The sequence below is a fragment of the Phyllobates terribilis genome, unplaced genomic scaffold (assembly GCF_046119375.1).
Source record: "Phyllobates terribilis strain yellow unplaced genomic scaffold, ASM4611937v1 Scaffold_259__1_contigs__length_2703414, whole genome shotgun sequence".
Taxonomy (NCBI): Eukaryota; Metazoa; Chordata; class Amphibia; order Anura; family Dendrobatidae; genus Phyllobates; species Phyllobates terribilis.
Window position 1 is genome coordinate 107207 of NW_027363019.1, and position 16356 is coordinate 123562.

The window sequence follows — 16356 nt, forward strand, 5'->3', positions numbered from 1 at the left end:
TGTCCGAACCGCAAGCTCGGTTATTTATATGGCAGCATGAGACTTGTGTAAGAATAATATGAAAATAAAAGATATAATAAGTAATATTAAAAAACACAATTAGGAAAATTAAAAATGTGCTTATTAAATCATTAAGAAGAGGTGTGAATGCGGCCCAGTTATTCATCAGTGCGCAACCGGACTCTGTACAAGAGCAGCCGCGCCATCACCGGACGCTTCTGCTGTGATGTGGACGGCGGATAAAGCTTCACTGCACCGGAGACTTCATACAATATCACACACCGGTCATCGTCAGGCACCGCTAATCATAGTCACATGCCAACCATCATCGTCATACGCCAGTCATCATCATCACACCCCGGTCATTATTACACACCTGTGGAAACATCTACCGGAATCTCCTCCTTCCCGTCACTCACACACGGATGATCCCCCCTCGTCATCGCTTCTTCTTCTGTCTCGTCCTTCACTTTATTCTTAGTCGGATCTTCCTCCTGATATATCAGATGTAACAATCAGCACAATACAAGAAACCACCAAAATCTGTGACATCTATGACCTCGATCAGAAATGTCCCCCCATATACAGATCCGGTACAGGGCTCAGCACTGTCTACCTGATGACTCTCCGGGATGTTGTGATTCTCCTCTGGACAGTCCTGGGAATACAGAGGACGGGGACATCTCTCTGGTGGATTTCCTTCCATGAGTCCATCTGTAGGAAACACATAGTGACAGAATACAGTGACATGTAAAAGTTTGGGCACCAATGGTCAAAATTACTGTTATTGTGAACAGTTAAGTTGAAGATGAAATAATCTCTAAACGGCCTAAAGTTAAAGATGACATTTCTTTTGTATTTTAGGCAAAACAATAAATTATATATATTTTCATCTTTTACATTTAAAAAAAAAATTCAATAAGGGAAAATAAGGGGTGCCTATACTTTTACATGACACTGTAGGTTGTGTCATGTGATGATGGGAGTAGCAGTAGGTGACAAAAGAACAGACATGACAGTCTCCCCTCCTCACCCTGCTGATCGGCCCATATTGTGGTCGCCTCTTGTGCTCCATGTATAACCTCAACCTTAATATCAATCAGATCTTCACCCTAAAAAGAAAAATGTAACATGAGCTCAGGTCCCATCACGTCATGGTCAGATGTTGTGGGGACTTCAGTGTCATCTACCTGATGATCCTCCGGGATGCTGTGATTCTCCTCTGGACAGTCCTGGGGATACAGAGGACGGGGACATCTCTCTGGTGGATTTCTCCTCCTGGATCCATCTGTGGAGACACAGAGACTGAATACATGACCTGCCGTGTATCTGTCTATATATGAGACTCGTCTCTCAGAACCAGTAATTCTATATTTATGTATCTGGGAATAAATTACATTGTTGTGGTCCTCACCCCCGATACCAAGGACCCAGCACATTGTGGGTCTCAAGTATGAAGTGATAATCAGCGAGGCCAAAGCCTAATGCTCTCTGCTCTGCACTCGGAGGAAGAGGACCCCGAGGAGAGGGACAGAGAAGACCCTCGTCAGTCAGATGAAGGAGCCGTACTAAAAAACACAACTTCTCCAAGTTTCGTCTCCAGGGATGGAACCACAGAGGAGCTGGAGAAAGCTCCACATTTCTATCCATTGGTTTCCTCTCCTAATTCACTGTATGGAGATTGGGGGGGGGGGGGGGGAGGACGGTGACCATTTACCAGTGATTGTTTTTTGAGAGCTCATGATGTCACCATGAGGACACGGCCTCCCTCCTGGACAGGATCCTCTGGGATCACTAAGAGGAGAGAACCTGATCTATTAAAAGACGAGTTACCATGTTTTTCTTCTTCTCTAAATAGAGATAAATCTCAACATCCACCTCGGTATAAACATTTAAATAAGCAGCAAGTTCTGCGTTTGTCTCTAAAGGAGGAAAAAAAAGGCACATGTACGACTAACGTACGAAGTCACAGAACCCGGAAGGACGGTGTTGAGGGGAGCACCCAGTACGCAGCGGTTAGTGCCTATCAATGTGTAGAAAGGACAACTAGAGAGCCGGCACCGGGGTCATGGGCGCTTACTGATGCACACGGGGAGCCAAGGAGAGATTGTCTGGTCAGACTCCACAGAAAAGCTCCATAATACATATTCTTCTGAACAAACATCCCTTTAAGGGAGACTTACAATTATTACCACCAGACCAGGATCTCAGATTGAAGTCCCCATTAATTTTGCTTTGTCTCCCAAAATTAGAATAAATGTTTTTGTATAAAATATAAATATTATATATATACACATACACACACACATACATTATTTTGCCAAATAAAATATATACAGATAGTACAGACCAAAAGTTAGGACACACCTTCTCATTTAAAGATTTTTCTGTATTTTCATGACTATGAAAATTGTACATTCACACTGAAGGCATCAAAACTATGAATTACCACATGTGGAATTATATAATTAACAAAAAAGTGTGAAACAACTGAAAATATGTCTTATATTCTAGGTTCTTCAAAGTAGCCACTTTTTGCTTTGATGACTGCTTTGCACACTCTTGGCATTCTCTTGATGAGCTTCAAGAGGTAGTCACCGGAAATGCTTTTCACTTCACAGGTGTGCCCTGTCAGGTTTAATAAGTGGGATTTCTCGCCTTATAAATGGGGTTGGGTCCATCAGTTGTGTTGTGCAGAAGTCTGGTGGATACACAGCTGATAGTCCTACTGAATAGACTGTTATAATTTGTATTATGGCAAGAAAAAAGCAGCTGAGTAAGGAAAAACGGGTGGCCATCATTACTTTAAGAAATGAATGTCAGTCAGTCCGAAAAATTGGGCAAACTTTGAAAGTGTCCCCAAGTGCAGTTGCAAAAACCATCAAGCGCTACAAAGAAACTGGCTCACATGAGGACCGCCCCAGGAAAGGAAGACCAAGAGTCACCTCTGCTTCTGAGGATAAGTTTATCCGAGTCACCAGCCTCAGAAATCGCAGGTTAACAGCAGCTCAGATTAGAGACCAGGTCAATGCCACACAGAGTTCAGAGGTATGGACAAGCGACAGCAGATTACGTGGAAAATCATCAGTAAATTAACCCCGACTCTGCTGAGTAACGATCAGACTCCGGTACCGAAAGAAATCATAGGAGAGAATGGACAGAAGAGTTGGGACAACTGCAGACAAAATGTGACCGATGCTCTAAGGAAGGTGAAAGTTTCTGAAAGAAGCCGCCGAGGACGAAGACTCAAGACTGATGAAGACGACAGCGGAGAAACCGCGACTCACAGATCAGAAGAGAATAATCAGGGAATGAAAGCTGTGAGAAAATGTAGAGAAAACCAGAGCAAGTCTGGAGAAAAATCATCTATTATAGGATGAGGCCGAGAGACGTCATCACATCCACCGGAGCCAACAAGAGTCTCCTCTCACCTGGTGATGTCAGAGGCCGGAGCTCCTCCATCATCGCCTCCTGGTACCGATCCTGGTGTCCTTCTAGATACTCCCACTCCTCCATGGAGAGATAGACAGCGACGTCCTGACACCTTATAGGAACCTGACAACAACAACACCGTCATCACCCAGAATCCTCCAGTGCTGTCCTGTATAATGTCCCAGCAGTCACCTCTCCGGTCATCACCCAGAATCTTCCAGTGCCGTCCTGTATAATGTCCCAGCAGTCACCTCTCCGGTCATCACCCAGAATCCTCCAGTGCTGTCCTGTATAATGTCCCAGCAGTCACCTCTCAGGTCATCACCCAGAATCCTCCAGTGCTGTCCTGTATAATGTCCCAGCAGTCACCTCTCCGGTCATCACCCAGAATCCTCCAGTGCTGTCCTGTATAATGTCCCAGAAGTCACCTCTCCGGTCATCACCCAGAATCCTCCAGTGCTGTCCTGTATAATGTCCCAGCAGTCACCTCTCCGGTCATCACCCAGAATCCTCTAGTGCTGTCCTGTATAATGTCCCAGCAGTCACCTCTCCGCTCATCACCCAGAATCCTCCAGTGCTGTCCTATATAATGTCCCAGCAGTCACCTCTCCGCTCAGCAGCTCAATCATCTTGTTGCTGAGCTCTAGGATCTTCTTCTTCCTCTCATGTATCGGGGGGTGCGGGGGAGGCTCTGTGATGGGGCCCGGGCTCCGCCCTCCTGACTCCTGGAGATGGATGATGGGAGTCACACCCTCCCCCAGTGTCTTCCTCACTATTGTGTAATCCTGTGTATGGAGAGAGACACTTAGGGAGAAGAATTCCTTCCCGACTCCAGATCTGACAATCAGTAGAAATCCCGGGATCAATAACCGTCTCCAGTAATCTGGGGCCATAACCTGGAATATTATTACACTCAGGACAGACATCCAGGCCCCTCTACAGCTCTTATAGGGAATCCCCATGACAACTCCTCCTGGCAGAGAGCTGCACACAATCACTGCTCTTAAAGTAAAGAATCCTTCTCTTCCTCTTCTGGATTTCCTCTTCCTGATGTCGAACTGGTTACATAACACAATAAAGCTGATAGAAATGTAGAGGAGTTACCTCTCCGCTCAGCAGGGAGATGATCTCCAGGGTGAAGTGTAATAATCTTCTGGTGGTCTCGTCCTCGTCCATCCTCGGGGGGTCATTCAGGAGAAGGAGGAATGAACACTGGATCAGCTGGAGGGCGTCTTTACAATAAAAGGAGAAGATGAAAATAGAGGACAACATCAGAATCCATTAAAAAACCTTCAACAAAGGTTTGGGTGTGTCAGTGGTTTGTTTGCTAAGCTGCAGAGCAGGAGGCGCTGTACAATGCAAGCCTGGGTGAAGGTACAACAAAGGCTTGTGAAGGCAACGTAACTGGCGCACCCGAGTGAAACGGCGGCAGGTTTACACGGACTGTTTGGATCACCCGGCTGCGACCCGGAGGACATTGTGCAAATAAAGACATTTAAAGTTGAACTTTCCTTGGGTCACTGCCTCATTACAATTTGGTGGAGAATGCGGGCAGTGTGAACTGAGGCATACCCCAAAAGCAGCATGTCTGATCAAGTCTGCAAAGCTACAGCTCAAGCCTGCTGACATGGAGGGGCTACTAAAGCAGTTAGTACTCACCCAGCAGTACCAACATCTCCAGAGGCAACAGCAGGAGCAGCAACAGCAGGAGCAGCACCAGCAGCGCACTAATGACTTGATCGTGCAGCAGATTGCGGCTCTGCGAGAGATGCCACCAGCACCGATCCCGGAAACTCGTGAGGCCCGGGACAAGGTTCGTTCAGTCTTGAGGAAGCCGAGTCCGGAGGATGACGTAGAAGCTTTCCTCACCATCTACATGCACACCATGGAGTGGGAGAACCTGCCAACTTCCCAGTGGGCTGACGTGGTGGCTCAGTTTCTGATAGGCGATGCGCAGAAGGCCTACTTTGGCCTGAGTTGCGATGATGACCAGGACTATGGGAAGCTGAAAGGTGAGATCCTTGCCCTACTGGGAGTTAATACATATTTGACAACCCAACAGGTGTTTTCATGGACCTTTGTGGAGGCCCGGCCCGCCAGGTCTCAGGCATATGACTTGCTGCATCTAGTTAAAAGGTGGCTCCAGCCTGAGACTTTGACTCTGGCCCAGATGGTGGAGCGGGTGGTGGTCGATCGGCTAGAGAGGACTCTGCCAGTAGCTATACAGAGTTGAGGTCGGCAAGGGGACCCGGGCACTTTAGACCAGGTGGTTAGCCTGATTGGGCAGTACACGGCCCAATCAGGGCCAAGGACTTCATACGGGTCTCTGCCCCACTGCTACTATCATGCAGGACCCTGCAAGCCCAGGAGCCGGTGAAACGGTCACGTCCCTCTACTGGGGACAGTCAGTACCGAGCCCATAATGAGGGGGTACCCTGGAGTGAGGGAGGCAGACCAGTGTCCCCTAAAACGGTCTCAAAGACAAATGGTGCCTCCACTATCAGGTGCTGGCAGCGCCAAGGGCCAGGACATGTGGCTGACAACTGCCCCCTGACTGTTGAACCCATGGACTGTGGGTTCACGCGCAGAGTCTCGATGTATACCCAGACAGTCTGCACCGTGACTGCAGACGCTGCGGGCAGCAAACCCCAATTGTGCCAGGTACTCGTCAAAGGGTACCAGAAGGAGGCTCTCTTGGACTCAGGGAGCCTAGTGACTCTGGTGCATGGGTCACTGGTTGCCAAGGAGAACCCCAGTGGACGGAAAGTCGGCGTTGTTTGCATACATGGGGACCTCCGAGAGTACCCGACAGCAGAGGTTACTTTTTCCACCCAGTGTGGGGAGATGAAACATGTGATGGGAGTGGTGAAGACCCTTCCTGATGGGACTGTTTTGGGAAGATACTTGCCCCTATACTGGTCCCTATAGGAGAACAAAGTTAACCCTCCCAGGGTAAATGTCCAGGCACAGAACCCAAAGATTCAGAGTCAGGGATACCTGCCGTAGGGGGTCGCTGACCTAGAGACAGAGTGTAACCCCGATAGGTTCCCCTTGAGGTATTGGCAGGAGAGGTTGAGGAGACCCCGTCGATCCCAGAGCTGGAAGTGTCCCCTGGTACTTTTGGGACAGCTCAGCTGCAGGATCCCACTCTAGCACGCGCACGAGAAAGGGTGGTAGAAATAAAAGGGGTGCCTCAGCAACCGGGTGCAGAGGCGGTTTTCCCACGCATGGCTGTCAACCAGGATCTATTATATAGAGTTGATAAAATCCGGGATGAAGTGGTGGAACAGCTGGCAATCGTACCGCCGGGCGCTGCTAGAGATGGCTCACTCTCTCTCACACACACACACACACGCTGGGTGAACACCTAGGGGTGAAAGAAAAACACAAGAACGTATTTTGCAGCGGTTCTTTTGGCCCAGGATTTATGCTGAGGTACAGAGGTATTGTGAGTCGTGTCCCAAGTGTCAACTTACCACACCCACTGCAAATTTCCGGACTCCATTGGTACCTCTACCCATTATAGAGGTACCTTTTCAGCGGATTGCGATGAATCTGGTGGGGCCTATAGTAAAATCTGCCCGTGGCCACCAACATATTTTGGTGGTAGTAGATTATGCCACCCGTTACCCGGAGGCAATACGTATCCCCTGCGAGCTGTTTGCCATATTCTGCTGCCTTGGGCTACCCAAGGAGATCAAGTGGCAAGGGCCAAATGAAGTCCGGGAAAAGGTCGGGGAGGTGAATTACCGAGTGTAGTGTACCAGCCCGGAAAGAGAAAACCGGAACAACTGTATCATGTGAACCTGCTAAAAGCCTGGAAAGTCCAGGAATGTTTGATTATGGATGAGACGCCAGTCGTACCGTCTCGGAACCCTTTGACACCAGCCAGGGACGAGTGTGAGGTTAAGATAAGTGATGCTCTCACTAAACAGCAGCGATGGGAGGCTCGGAATTTGATGCAGCAGAATACAGACGTATTCCAGTACTGCCTGGCGGTACATCTGTGATCCCACATGACACTGTCACCGAGCCTCGGGTAAGGGTAGGAGTGAAACAGTACTGTGTACCACCCTCCAGGCTCCTCCCGCCAGTTCCTGGATCATTTTGCCACCTGGCTTCCTCACTTTCTATCCTGTGACATCCCCACCCCCATCATGGGAGACTTTAATATCCCCATCAATGATTCCCTCTCCCAATCTGCCTCTCATCTACTTTCTCTAACCCCCTCATTCGGCCTCTCACAGATTACTAACTCTCCTACACATGAAGACGGGAATACTCTGGACCTGGTTTTCTCCCGTCTCTGCTCGCTGCATGACTTTACTAAATCCCCTCTCCCGCTCTCGGACAACAACCTTGTTTTCTTCTCTGTCAAGAACTGTCTCCTCCCCGGGACAACGCCACATACAGCAGCTTATGGACAATCTCCACACATCTTTAGCCCTCATCTCCTCCCTCTCCTGTCCAGACTTGGCATTCTCACACTACAATAATACACTGAAGAGCGCCCTAGATGAAGCAGCACCTTCTACACGCAGAAAGACCTGACACAGACAACGGCAGCCCTGGCACACAATGCAAATACGTTTTCTTCAGTGTTGCTCAAGGTGTGCTGAGCGTCAGTGGAGAAAATCTCTTTTAGCAGAGGACTTCTCCACTATAAATTCATGCTCAAAACCTATAACTCTGCCCTTCATCTGAACAAACAATCCTACTTCACCCCACTCATCACTTCACTGTCCAACAATCCAAAATTACTTTTTGAAACCTTAAACTCCCTCCTGAAACCTAATGCACAGGCCCCCACCACCAACCTCAGCGGGGAGGATCTGACCACTTATTTCCTAGAAAAAAAATCAACCACATACATCAGGACATCTCAGCCCAATCTCCTCAGTGCCTGGATCCCCTTCCCTGACGCACTTCAAGCTCACTAGCCATCTTTGAGCCTGTTACAGAAGAAGAAGTTACCCAGCTTCTCATTTCTTCTTGACTTACAACCAGCAACAGTGACCCCATTCCTTCACATCTCCTGCAGTCTCTCTCACCGGTGGTCACCACTCACCTGACTAAAATATTTAACCTCTCTCTTTCTTCAGGTATCTTTCCCTCCTCATTTAAACATGCCATCATAACCCCTTTACTTAAAAAGCCATTCCTGGACCAGAACCGCACTGCTAACTACAGACCTGTCTCTAATCTTCCTTACATCTCTAAACTCCTGGAATGCTTGGTCCACTCCCATCTAATCCGCTATCTCTCAGATAACTCCTCGACCCTCTACAATCTGGTTTCCGCTCCTTACACTCCACTGAAACTGCCCTCACTAAAGTCTCTAATGATCTACGAACAGCTAAATCCAAAGGTCACTGCTCCCTGCTGATTCTCCTGGATGTCTCTGCCGCATTTGACACTGTGGATCACCAGCAAATCCTTACTATGCTCTGCTCTATAGGCCTCAAGGAAACCGTTCTCTCCTGGTTCTCCTACTTCTCTGACCGCTCCTTCACTGTATCTTTTGCCGGCTACTCTTCCTCTCCTCATCCCCTTACTATCGGGGTCCCGCAGGGCTCAGTCCTAGGCCCCCTCCTCTTCTCTCTATACACTGCCCCTATTGGACAAACAATCAGCAGATTTGGGTTCCAGTATCATCTCTATGCTGAAGACACCCAATTATACAGTTCTTCCCCTTACATCACCCCTACCCGAATACAAAATACCAAGGACTGTCTGTCTGCTGTCTCTAACATCATGTCCTCCCTCTATCTTAAACTGAATCTCTCTAAAACTGAACTTCTGGTGTTTCTCCCCTCTACTAACCCAACTCTACCTAACATCGAAATTACCTTGGATGGTTCAACCATAACCCCCAAGCAGCACGCCCGCTGCCTTGGGGTCATATTCGACACTAACCTTTCCTTTACTCCCTATATCCGATCACTCGCTCACTCTTGTCACCTGCATCTTAAAAACATCTCCAGAATCCGACCTTTTCTCACCTTTGAAACTGCTAAAACTCTTACTGTCGCTCTTATTCACTCTCGTCTGGACTACTGCAACTCTCTTCTGATCGGTCTCCCTCTTACCAAACTTTCTCCTCTCCAATCCATCCTGAATGTGGCAGCTGGGGTCGTATTTCTGTCCAGCCGCTTCACCGATGCTTCCATCTTGTGCCAGTCATTACACTGGTTGCCCATTCGCTACAGGGTCCAATATAAAGTCATCGCTCTCACCCACAAAGCTCTCCACAGTTCTGTACCGCCTTATATCTCCTCTCTCATCTCTGTCTATCGCCCTACACGTGCCCTCCGTTCTACAAATGACCTAAGACTAACATCCCTCATAATCTGAACCTCGCACCTCCGTCTCCAAGACTTCTCTCTTGCTGCGCCAGTTCTCTGGAATGCTCTACCCCAGACGATCCGACTGATGCCTAGCCCCATGTCTTTAAGCGCGCTTTAAAAACCCATCTCTTTAAACAAGCCTACCAACTTAACTACTCAGTAAACCAACTTTCCCCTGTTCCCTCCTTCTAAATATTATTCAGAATCTGTTCCCTACTCTTCATCTGTCTCCACACCCTCCATGCACACGATAACTGTACTCGATACTTGATTATTGCACTTACAGTGCCTACAAGTAGTATTCAACCCCCTGCAGATTTAGCTGGTTTGATAAGATGCAAATAAGTTAGAGCCTTCAAACTGCAAACGAGAGTAGGTTTTATGAACAGAAGCATAAATCTTACAAACCAAAAAGTTATGTTGCTCAGTTGAATTTTATTAAATTTTAAACATAAAAGTGTGGGTCAATTATTATACAACCCCTATGTTTAATATTTTGTGGAATAACCCTTGTTTGCAATTACAGCTAATAATCGTCTTTTATAAGACCTGATCAGGCCGGCACAGGTCTGTGGAGTTATCTTGGCCCACTCCTCCATGCAGATCTTCTCCAAGTTATCTAGGTTCTTTGGGTGTCTCATGTGGACTTTATTCTTGAGCTCCTTCCACAAGTTTTCAATTGGGTTAAGGTCAGGAGACTGACTAGGCCACTCCAACACCTTGACTTTTTCCCTCTTGAACCAGGCCTTGGTTTTCTTGGCTGTGTGCTTTGGGTCGTTGTCTTGTTGGAAGATGAAATTACGACCCATCTTAAGATCCTTGATGGAGGAGCGGAGGTTCTTGGCCAAAATCTCCAGGTAGGCCGTGCTATCCATCTTCCCATGGATGCAGACCAGATGGCCAGGCCCCTTGGCAGAGAAACAGCCCCACAGCATGATGCTGCCACCACCATGCTTGACTGTAGGGATGGTATTCTTGGGGTCGTATGCAGTGCCATCCAGTCTCCAAACGTCACGGCACCAAAGATCTCGATCTTGGTCTCATCAGACCATAGAACCTTGAACCAGTCTGTCTCAGAGTCCTCCAAGTGATCATGAGCAAACTGTAGACGAGCCTTGACATGACGCTTTGAAAGTAAAGGTACCTTACGGGCTCGTCTGGAACGGAGACCATTGCGGTGGAGTACGTTACTTATGGTATTGACTGAAACCAATGTTCCCACTGCCATGAGATCTTCCCGGAGCTCCTTCCTTGTTGTCGTTGGGTTAGCCTTGACTCTTCGGACAAGCCTGGCCTCGGCACGGGAGGACACTTTCAAAGGCTGTCCAGGCCGTGGAAGGCTAACAGTAGTTCCATAAGCCTTCCACTTACGGATGATGCTCCCAACAGTGGAGACAGGTAGGCCCAACTCCTTGGAAAGGGTTTTGTACCCCTTGCCAGCCTTGTGACCCTCCACGATCTTGTCTCTGATGGCCTTGGAATGCTCCTTTGTCTTTCCCATGTTGACCATGTCTGAGTGCTGTTCACAAGTTTGGGGAGGGTCTTAAATAGTCAGAAAAGGCTGGCAAAAGAGATCTTTAATCCACACATGTGAAGCTCATTATTCTTGGTGCCTGAACTACTTCTTAATACTTTAGGGGGACCAAACAGAATTCTTGTGGTTTGAGGGGTTGAATAATAAATGACACTCTGAATTAACTTTTAACGTTTTAAAAAAAAATAAAAAAAAAAGTTGCTGCAGTGCATTTCCCACTTCCAGGCTGATCTACATTACAAATGTCACAATGCCAAGTTAATTCCGCATGTGTCAACCAGCTAAATCTGCAGGGGGTTGAATACTACTTGTAGGCACTGTATACATACGGGCTGATGACTGGATCATGCAGCTTTATATTAAAATCCCTATTTATTATAAATTGTCAGACCTGAAATAACAAGCACTTTTCACCTATTGTGTCCCCCCATTCCCTTGTAGATTGTAAGTGTGCGAGCAGCCGGACCCTCGCTCCTAATGTAACTGTTTAAACTGTCTTACCTTGTGTTGAATTTATTGTCTGTACATGTCCCCGCTTAATTGTAAAGTGCTGCGTGTCAGGGACGGCATCGGCAGGATCACACAATATCCCACCGCTGCCACCAATTTGTCAGGGACGGCACCGGCAGGATCATACAATATCCCACCGCTGCCACCAATTTGTCAGGGAATCCCCAACACACACAGTCAGGACGACACCGGGGAGATCACACAATATCTCACCGTGCCGTCACGCTGTCCGTATTTCGTCCAGAGTCGCAAGCACGCGATCCAGACTACTCTCTACGTAGGTATCGGTAAGTGACCAGTGAGCGTATGGCACAACACCCTGGGTTCCACAGCCTGGAAACCGTATTGAACGCCTTCCATACGTCACTGTCAGCTTCACGATAGCCCAATTATTAATGCTCGGTGACAGTAGGTGCATTGGAGCCTGCATGACTGAAAGCCGGCGGCTTCTCGATGCCGCACACTCAGTACAGCGGCCGGGCACCTCCCTAATGCTATTAACAAGCGGATTAACCCCATATGTGCATGATACTGGCGATATCCAACCAGACAGGTTCCCTGTAAGGAACAATGCACAATAAATGTAAATCACTACAAATCTGAGACCTCAGAGAAATGTAACATCTTATTCTGGTCGTGTCCGATACGAAACTCTTTCTATTCCCCCCTAACATGTAGACTGAGCAGGGCCCTCCCTTATATTGTACCATACTGATACCGGGGGAGGGACGTCACCAGAGTAACCGACCAGTGTGGGACGTCGGATCAGGGGACAGAGGACCCCATCAGTCACCAGAACAGGAGTCCTGAGACCCCAACAAGCTCAGGAGGAACGACCCTTCATAGCCCTCATTACTGTTCGGCCATTATGTCATGAAGCGATGAATCTTCCTAATATTTCTTCTGCTGTCGCCTTATGAGGCTTCATTGTCCTCCAAACACAATCAGAAATCTGCAGATTTATCCACAGAATTTAAAATCAAACGCTGTGGACAATCACTTTCCTGTGTGAGCGATGGGGGAGGGGAGCGGAGAAGACGAGACAGGGAGGGAGCGAGAACAGCAGCACAAGAGTCACATGTACAAGGCAAAAAAAGAGGAGAAAAGCCGAAAATGGGAGATTCATCATTACACGTCATCTACAGCGAACCTGGTGTAAGAGGCCGGAGCTCCTCCATCATCACCTCCTGGTACCGATCCTGGTGTCCTTCTAGATACTCCCACTCCTCCATGCAGAGATAGACAGCGAAGTCCTGACACCTTATAGGAACCTGACAACAACGACACCATCATCACCCAGAATCCTCCAGTGCTGTCCTGTATAATGTCCCAGCAGCCACCGCTCCGGTCACAACCCAGAATCCTCCAGTGCTGTCCTGTATAATGTCCCAGCAGTCACCTCTCCGGTCATCACCCAGAATCCTCCAGTGCCATCCGGTATAATGTCCCAGCAGTCACCTCTCCGGTCATCACCCAGAATCCTCCAGTGCTGTCCAGTATAATGTCCCAGCAGTCACCTCTCCGCTCATCACCCAGAATACTCCAGTGCTGTCCTGTATAATGTCCCAGCAGTCACCTCTCCGGTCATCACCCAGAATCCTCCAGTGCCATCCGGTATAATGTCCCAGCAGTCACCTCTCCAGTCATCACCCAGAATCCTCCAGTGCCGTCCTGTATAATGTCCCAGCAGTCACCTCTCCGGTCATCACCCAGAATCCTCCAGTGCTGTCCAGTATAATGTCCCAGCAGTCACCTCTCCGGTCATCACCCAGAATACTCCAGTGCTGTCCTGTATAATGTCCCAGCAGTCACCTCTCCGGTCATCACCCAGAATCCTCCAGTGCCATCCGGTATAATGTCCCAGCAGTCACCTCTCCAGTCATCACCCAGAATCCTCCAGTGCCGTCCTGTATAATGTCCCAGCAGTCACCTCTCCGCTCATCACCCAGAATCCTCCAGTGCTGTCCTGTATAATGTCCCAGCAGTCACCTCTCCGCTCATCACCCAGAATCCTCCAGTGCTGTCCTGTATAATGTCCCAGCAGTCACCTCTCCGCTCATCACCCAGAATCCTCCAGTGCTGTCCTGTATAATGTCCCAGCAGTCACCTCTCCGCTCAGCAGCTCAATCATCTTGTTGCTGAGCTCTAGGATCTTCCTCTTCCTCTCATGTATCGGGGGGTGCGGGGGAGGCTCTGTGATGGGGCCCGGGCTCCGCCCTCCTGACTCCTGGAGATGGATGATCGGAGTCACTCCCTCCCCCGGTGTCTTCCTCGCTATTGTGTAATCCTGTGTATGGAGAGAGACACTTAGGGAGAAGAATTCCTTCCCGACTCCAGATCTGACAATCAGTAGAAATCCCGGGATCAATAACCGTCTCCAGTAATCTGGGGCCATAACCTGGAATATTATTACACTCAGGACAGACATCCAGGCCCCTCTACAGCTCTTATAGGGAATCCCCATGACAACTCCTCCTGGCAGAGAGCTGCACACAATCACTGCTCTTACAGTAAAGAATCCTTCTCTTCCTCTTCTGGATTTCCTCTTCCCGATGTCGGACTTGTTACATAACACAATAAAGCTGATAGAAATGTAGAGGAGTTACCTCTCCGCTCAGCAGGGAGATGATCTCCAGGGTGAAGTGTAATAATCTTCTGGTGGTCTCGCCCTCGTCCATCCTCGGGGGGTCATTCAGGAGGAGGGATGAACACTGGATCAGCTGGAGGGATCTCGTCCTGCCGGCGTCTTCATGATAAAGGAGAAGATGGAGATCACAGGGGACGATATAACGACAATCACTGAATTCTGCCCCAAATATCCGACATTTATCAGGAAGAATCTGGAGGAAAAGCCACAAACTCCACCGCGGCCTCCTCCACCGACCTGACCGCTCATTATCAGCCTCGTAGGAGGACGGTCACTGTGGTAACTACACCGCCAGCAGAGGACGGTCACCGTGGTAACTACACCGCCAACGGAGGACGGTCACCGTGGTAACTACAGCGCCAGCAGGGGGCGGTCACCGTGGTAACTCCACCTCCAGCGGGGGACGGTCACCGTGGTAACTACACCTCCAGCAGGGGGTCAGGGAGATTCCATGCAAGTAACAGGACCCCCTCCTCACCCACGCAGTCTCGCACCTACAGAATCCCCCCGCTCCCTGTGCAGCCCCCATACAGGAACATCCACTTATCTGCGCCCCCAAATCACCTCAGCTCCTCGGTGTAATCGCCACAGCCTCAGCAGAGAGCAATGGAGAGCGAGGCCCCGCCCCTTCCGGTGACATCATCAAGTCACATGGCTATGTCGTCCTTTAGCCCACGTGTATTTAGTCTCTATCTCTCCTGAGCCCCGCCCCTGATCACATGACGGTGACGTCACCACAGGTCCTCCGCTCTCAGTGCAGCAGCCTCTTCCTGTGGTCTCTCTCTCCCCCCCCCTCCGCCGTCTCTCCCCCTCCTCCTCCGCCGTCTCTCTCCCCCTCCTCCGCCGTCTCTCTCCCCCTCCTCCGCCGTCTCTCTCCCCCTCCTCCGCCGTCTCCCTCCCCCCCCTCCGCCGTCTCCCTCCCCCCCCCTCCGCCGTCTCTCTCCCCCCCTCCGCCGTCTCTCCCCCCCTCCGCCGTCTCCCTCCCCCTCCTCCGCCGTCTCTCTCCCCCCCTCCGCCGTCTCTCCCCCCCCTCCTCCGCCGTCTCTCTCCCCCCCTCCGCCGTCTCTCCCCCCCCTCCTCCGCCGTCTCTCTCCCCCCCTCCGCCGTCTCTCTCCCCCCCTCCGCCGTCTCTCTCCCCCCCTCCGCCGTCTCTCTCCCCCTCCTCCGCCGTCTCTCTCCCCCCCCTCCGTCGTCTCTCTCTCCCCCCCTCCGTCGTCTCTCTCTCCCCCCCTCCGTCGTCTCTCTCTCCCCCCCCTCCGTCGTCTCTCTCTCCCCCCCTCCGTCGTCTCTCTCTCCCCCCCTCCGTCGTCTCTCTCTCCCCCCCTCCGTCGTCTCTCTCTCCCCCCCTCCGCCGTCTCTCTCCCCCCCCTCCGCCGTCTCTCTCCCCTCCTCCGCCGTCTCTCTCCCCCCCCTCCTCCGCCGTCTCTCTCCCCCCCCTCCTCCGCCGTCTCTCTCCCCCTCCTCCGCCGTCTCTCTCCCCCCCCTCCTCCGCCGTCTCTCTCCCCCCCCTCCTCCGCCGTCTCTCTCCCCCCCCTCCTCCGCCGTCTCTCTCCCCCTCCTCCGCCGTCTCTCTCCCCCTCCTCCGCCGTCTCTCTCCCCCTCCTCCGCCGTCTCTCTCCCCCTCCCCCGCCGTCTCTCTCCCCATGCGGGGCCGTGTATTCTGTGCGGAGCACCGTGCAGAGCCGTGTATACTGTGCGGAGCACCATGCGGGGCCGTGTATACTGTGCGGAGCACCGTGCGGGGCCATGTATACTGTGCGGAGCACCGTGCGGGTCCGTGTATACTGTGCGGAGCACCGTGCGGGGCCGTGTATACAGTGCGGAGCACCATGCGGGGCCGTGTATACAGTGCGGAGCACCATGCGGGGCCGTGTATACTGTGCGGA

At 50.5% G+C, this 16356-nt stretch overlaps 1 protein-coding gene across 5 annotated transcripts in view; it reads right to left on the reverse strand.

Moving 5' to 3' along the window:
* Nucleotides 1–16356, reverse strand: part of LOC141219266 (uncharacterized) — an 86949-nt gene that overhangs the window by 6202 nt on the left and 64391 nt on the right. Inside the window, exons 1-11 of one of the 5 annotated variants that reach the window (XM_073666035.1) lie at nucleotides 15035–15146; nucleotides 14430–14569; nucleotides 13931–14110; nucleotides 12974–13094; nucleotides 4537–4664; nucleotides 4038–4217; nucleotides 3432–3555; nucleotides 1191–1288; nucleotides 1034–1112; nucleotides 617–714; nucleotides 377–494 (exon numbers count right to left, since the gene is read on the reverse strand). In XM_073666035.1, coding sequence (XP_073522136.1) covers nucleotides 377–494; nucleotides 617–714; nucleotides 1034–1112; nucleotides 1191–1288; nucleotides 3432–3555; nucleotides 4038–4217; nucleotides 4537–4664; nucleotides 12974–13094; nucleotides 13931–14110; nucleotides 14430–14501 — 1198 coding nt within the window. In that variant the 5' untranslated portion in view covers nucleotides 14502–14569; nucleotides 15035–15146. Of the gene's footprint in view, nucleotides 1–376; nucleotides 495–616; nucleotides 715–1033; nucleotides 1113–1190; nucleotides 1289–3431; nucleotides 3556–4037; nucleotides 4218–4536; nucleotides 4665–12973; nucleotides 13095–13930; nucleotides 14111–14429; nucleotides 14570–15034; nucleotides 15147–16356 lie in introns of those variants that run through there. The other 4 variants (XM_073666036.1, XM_073666037.1, XM_073666038.1 and 1 more) reach the window with 4 other exon arrangements.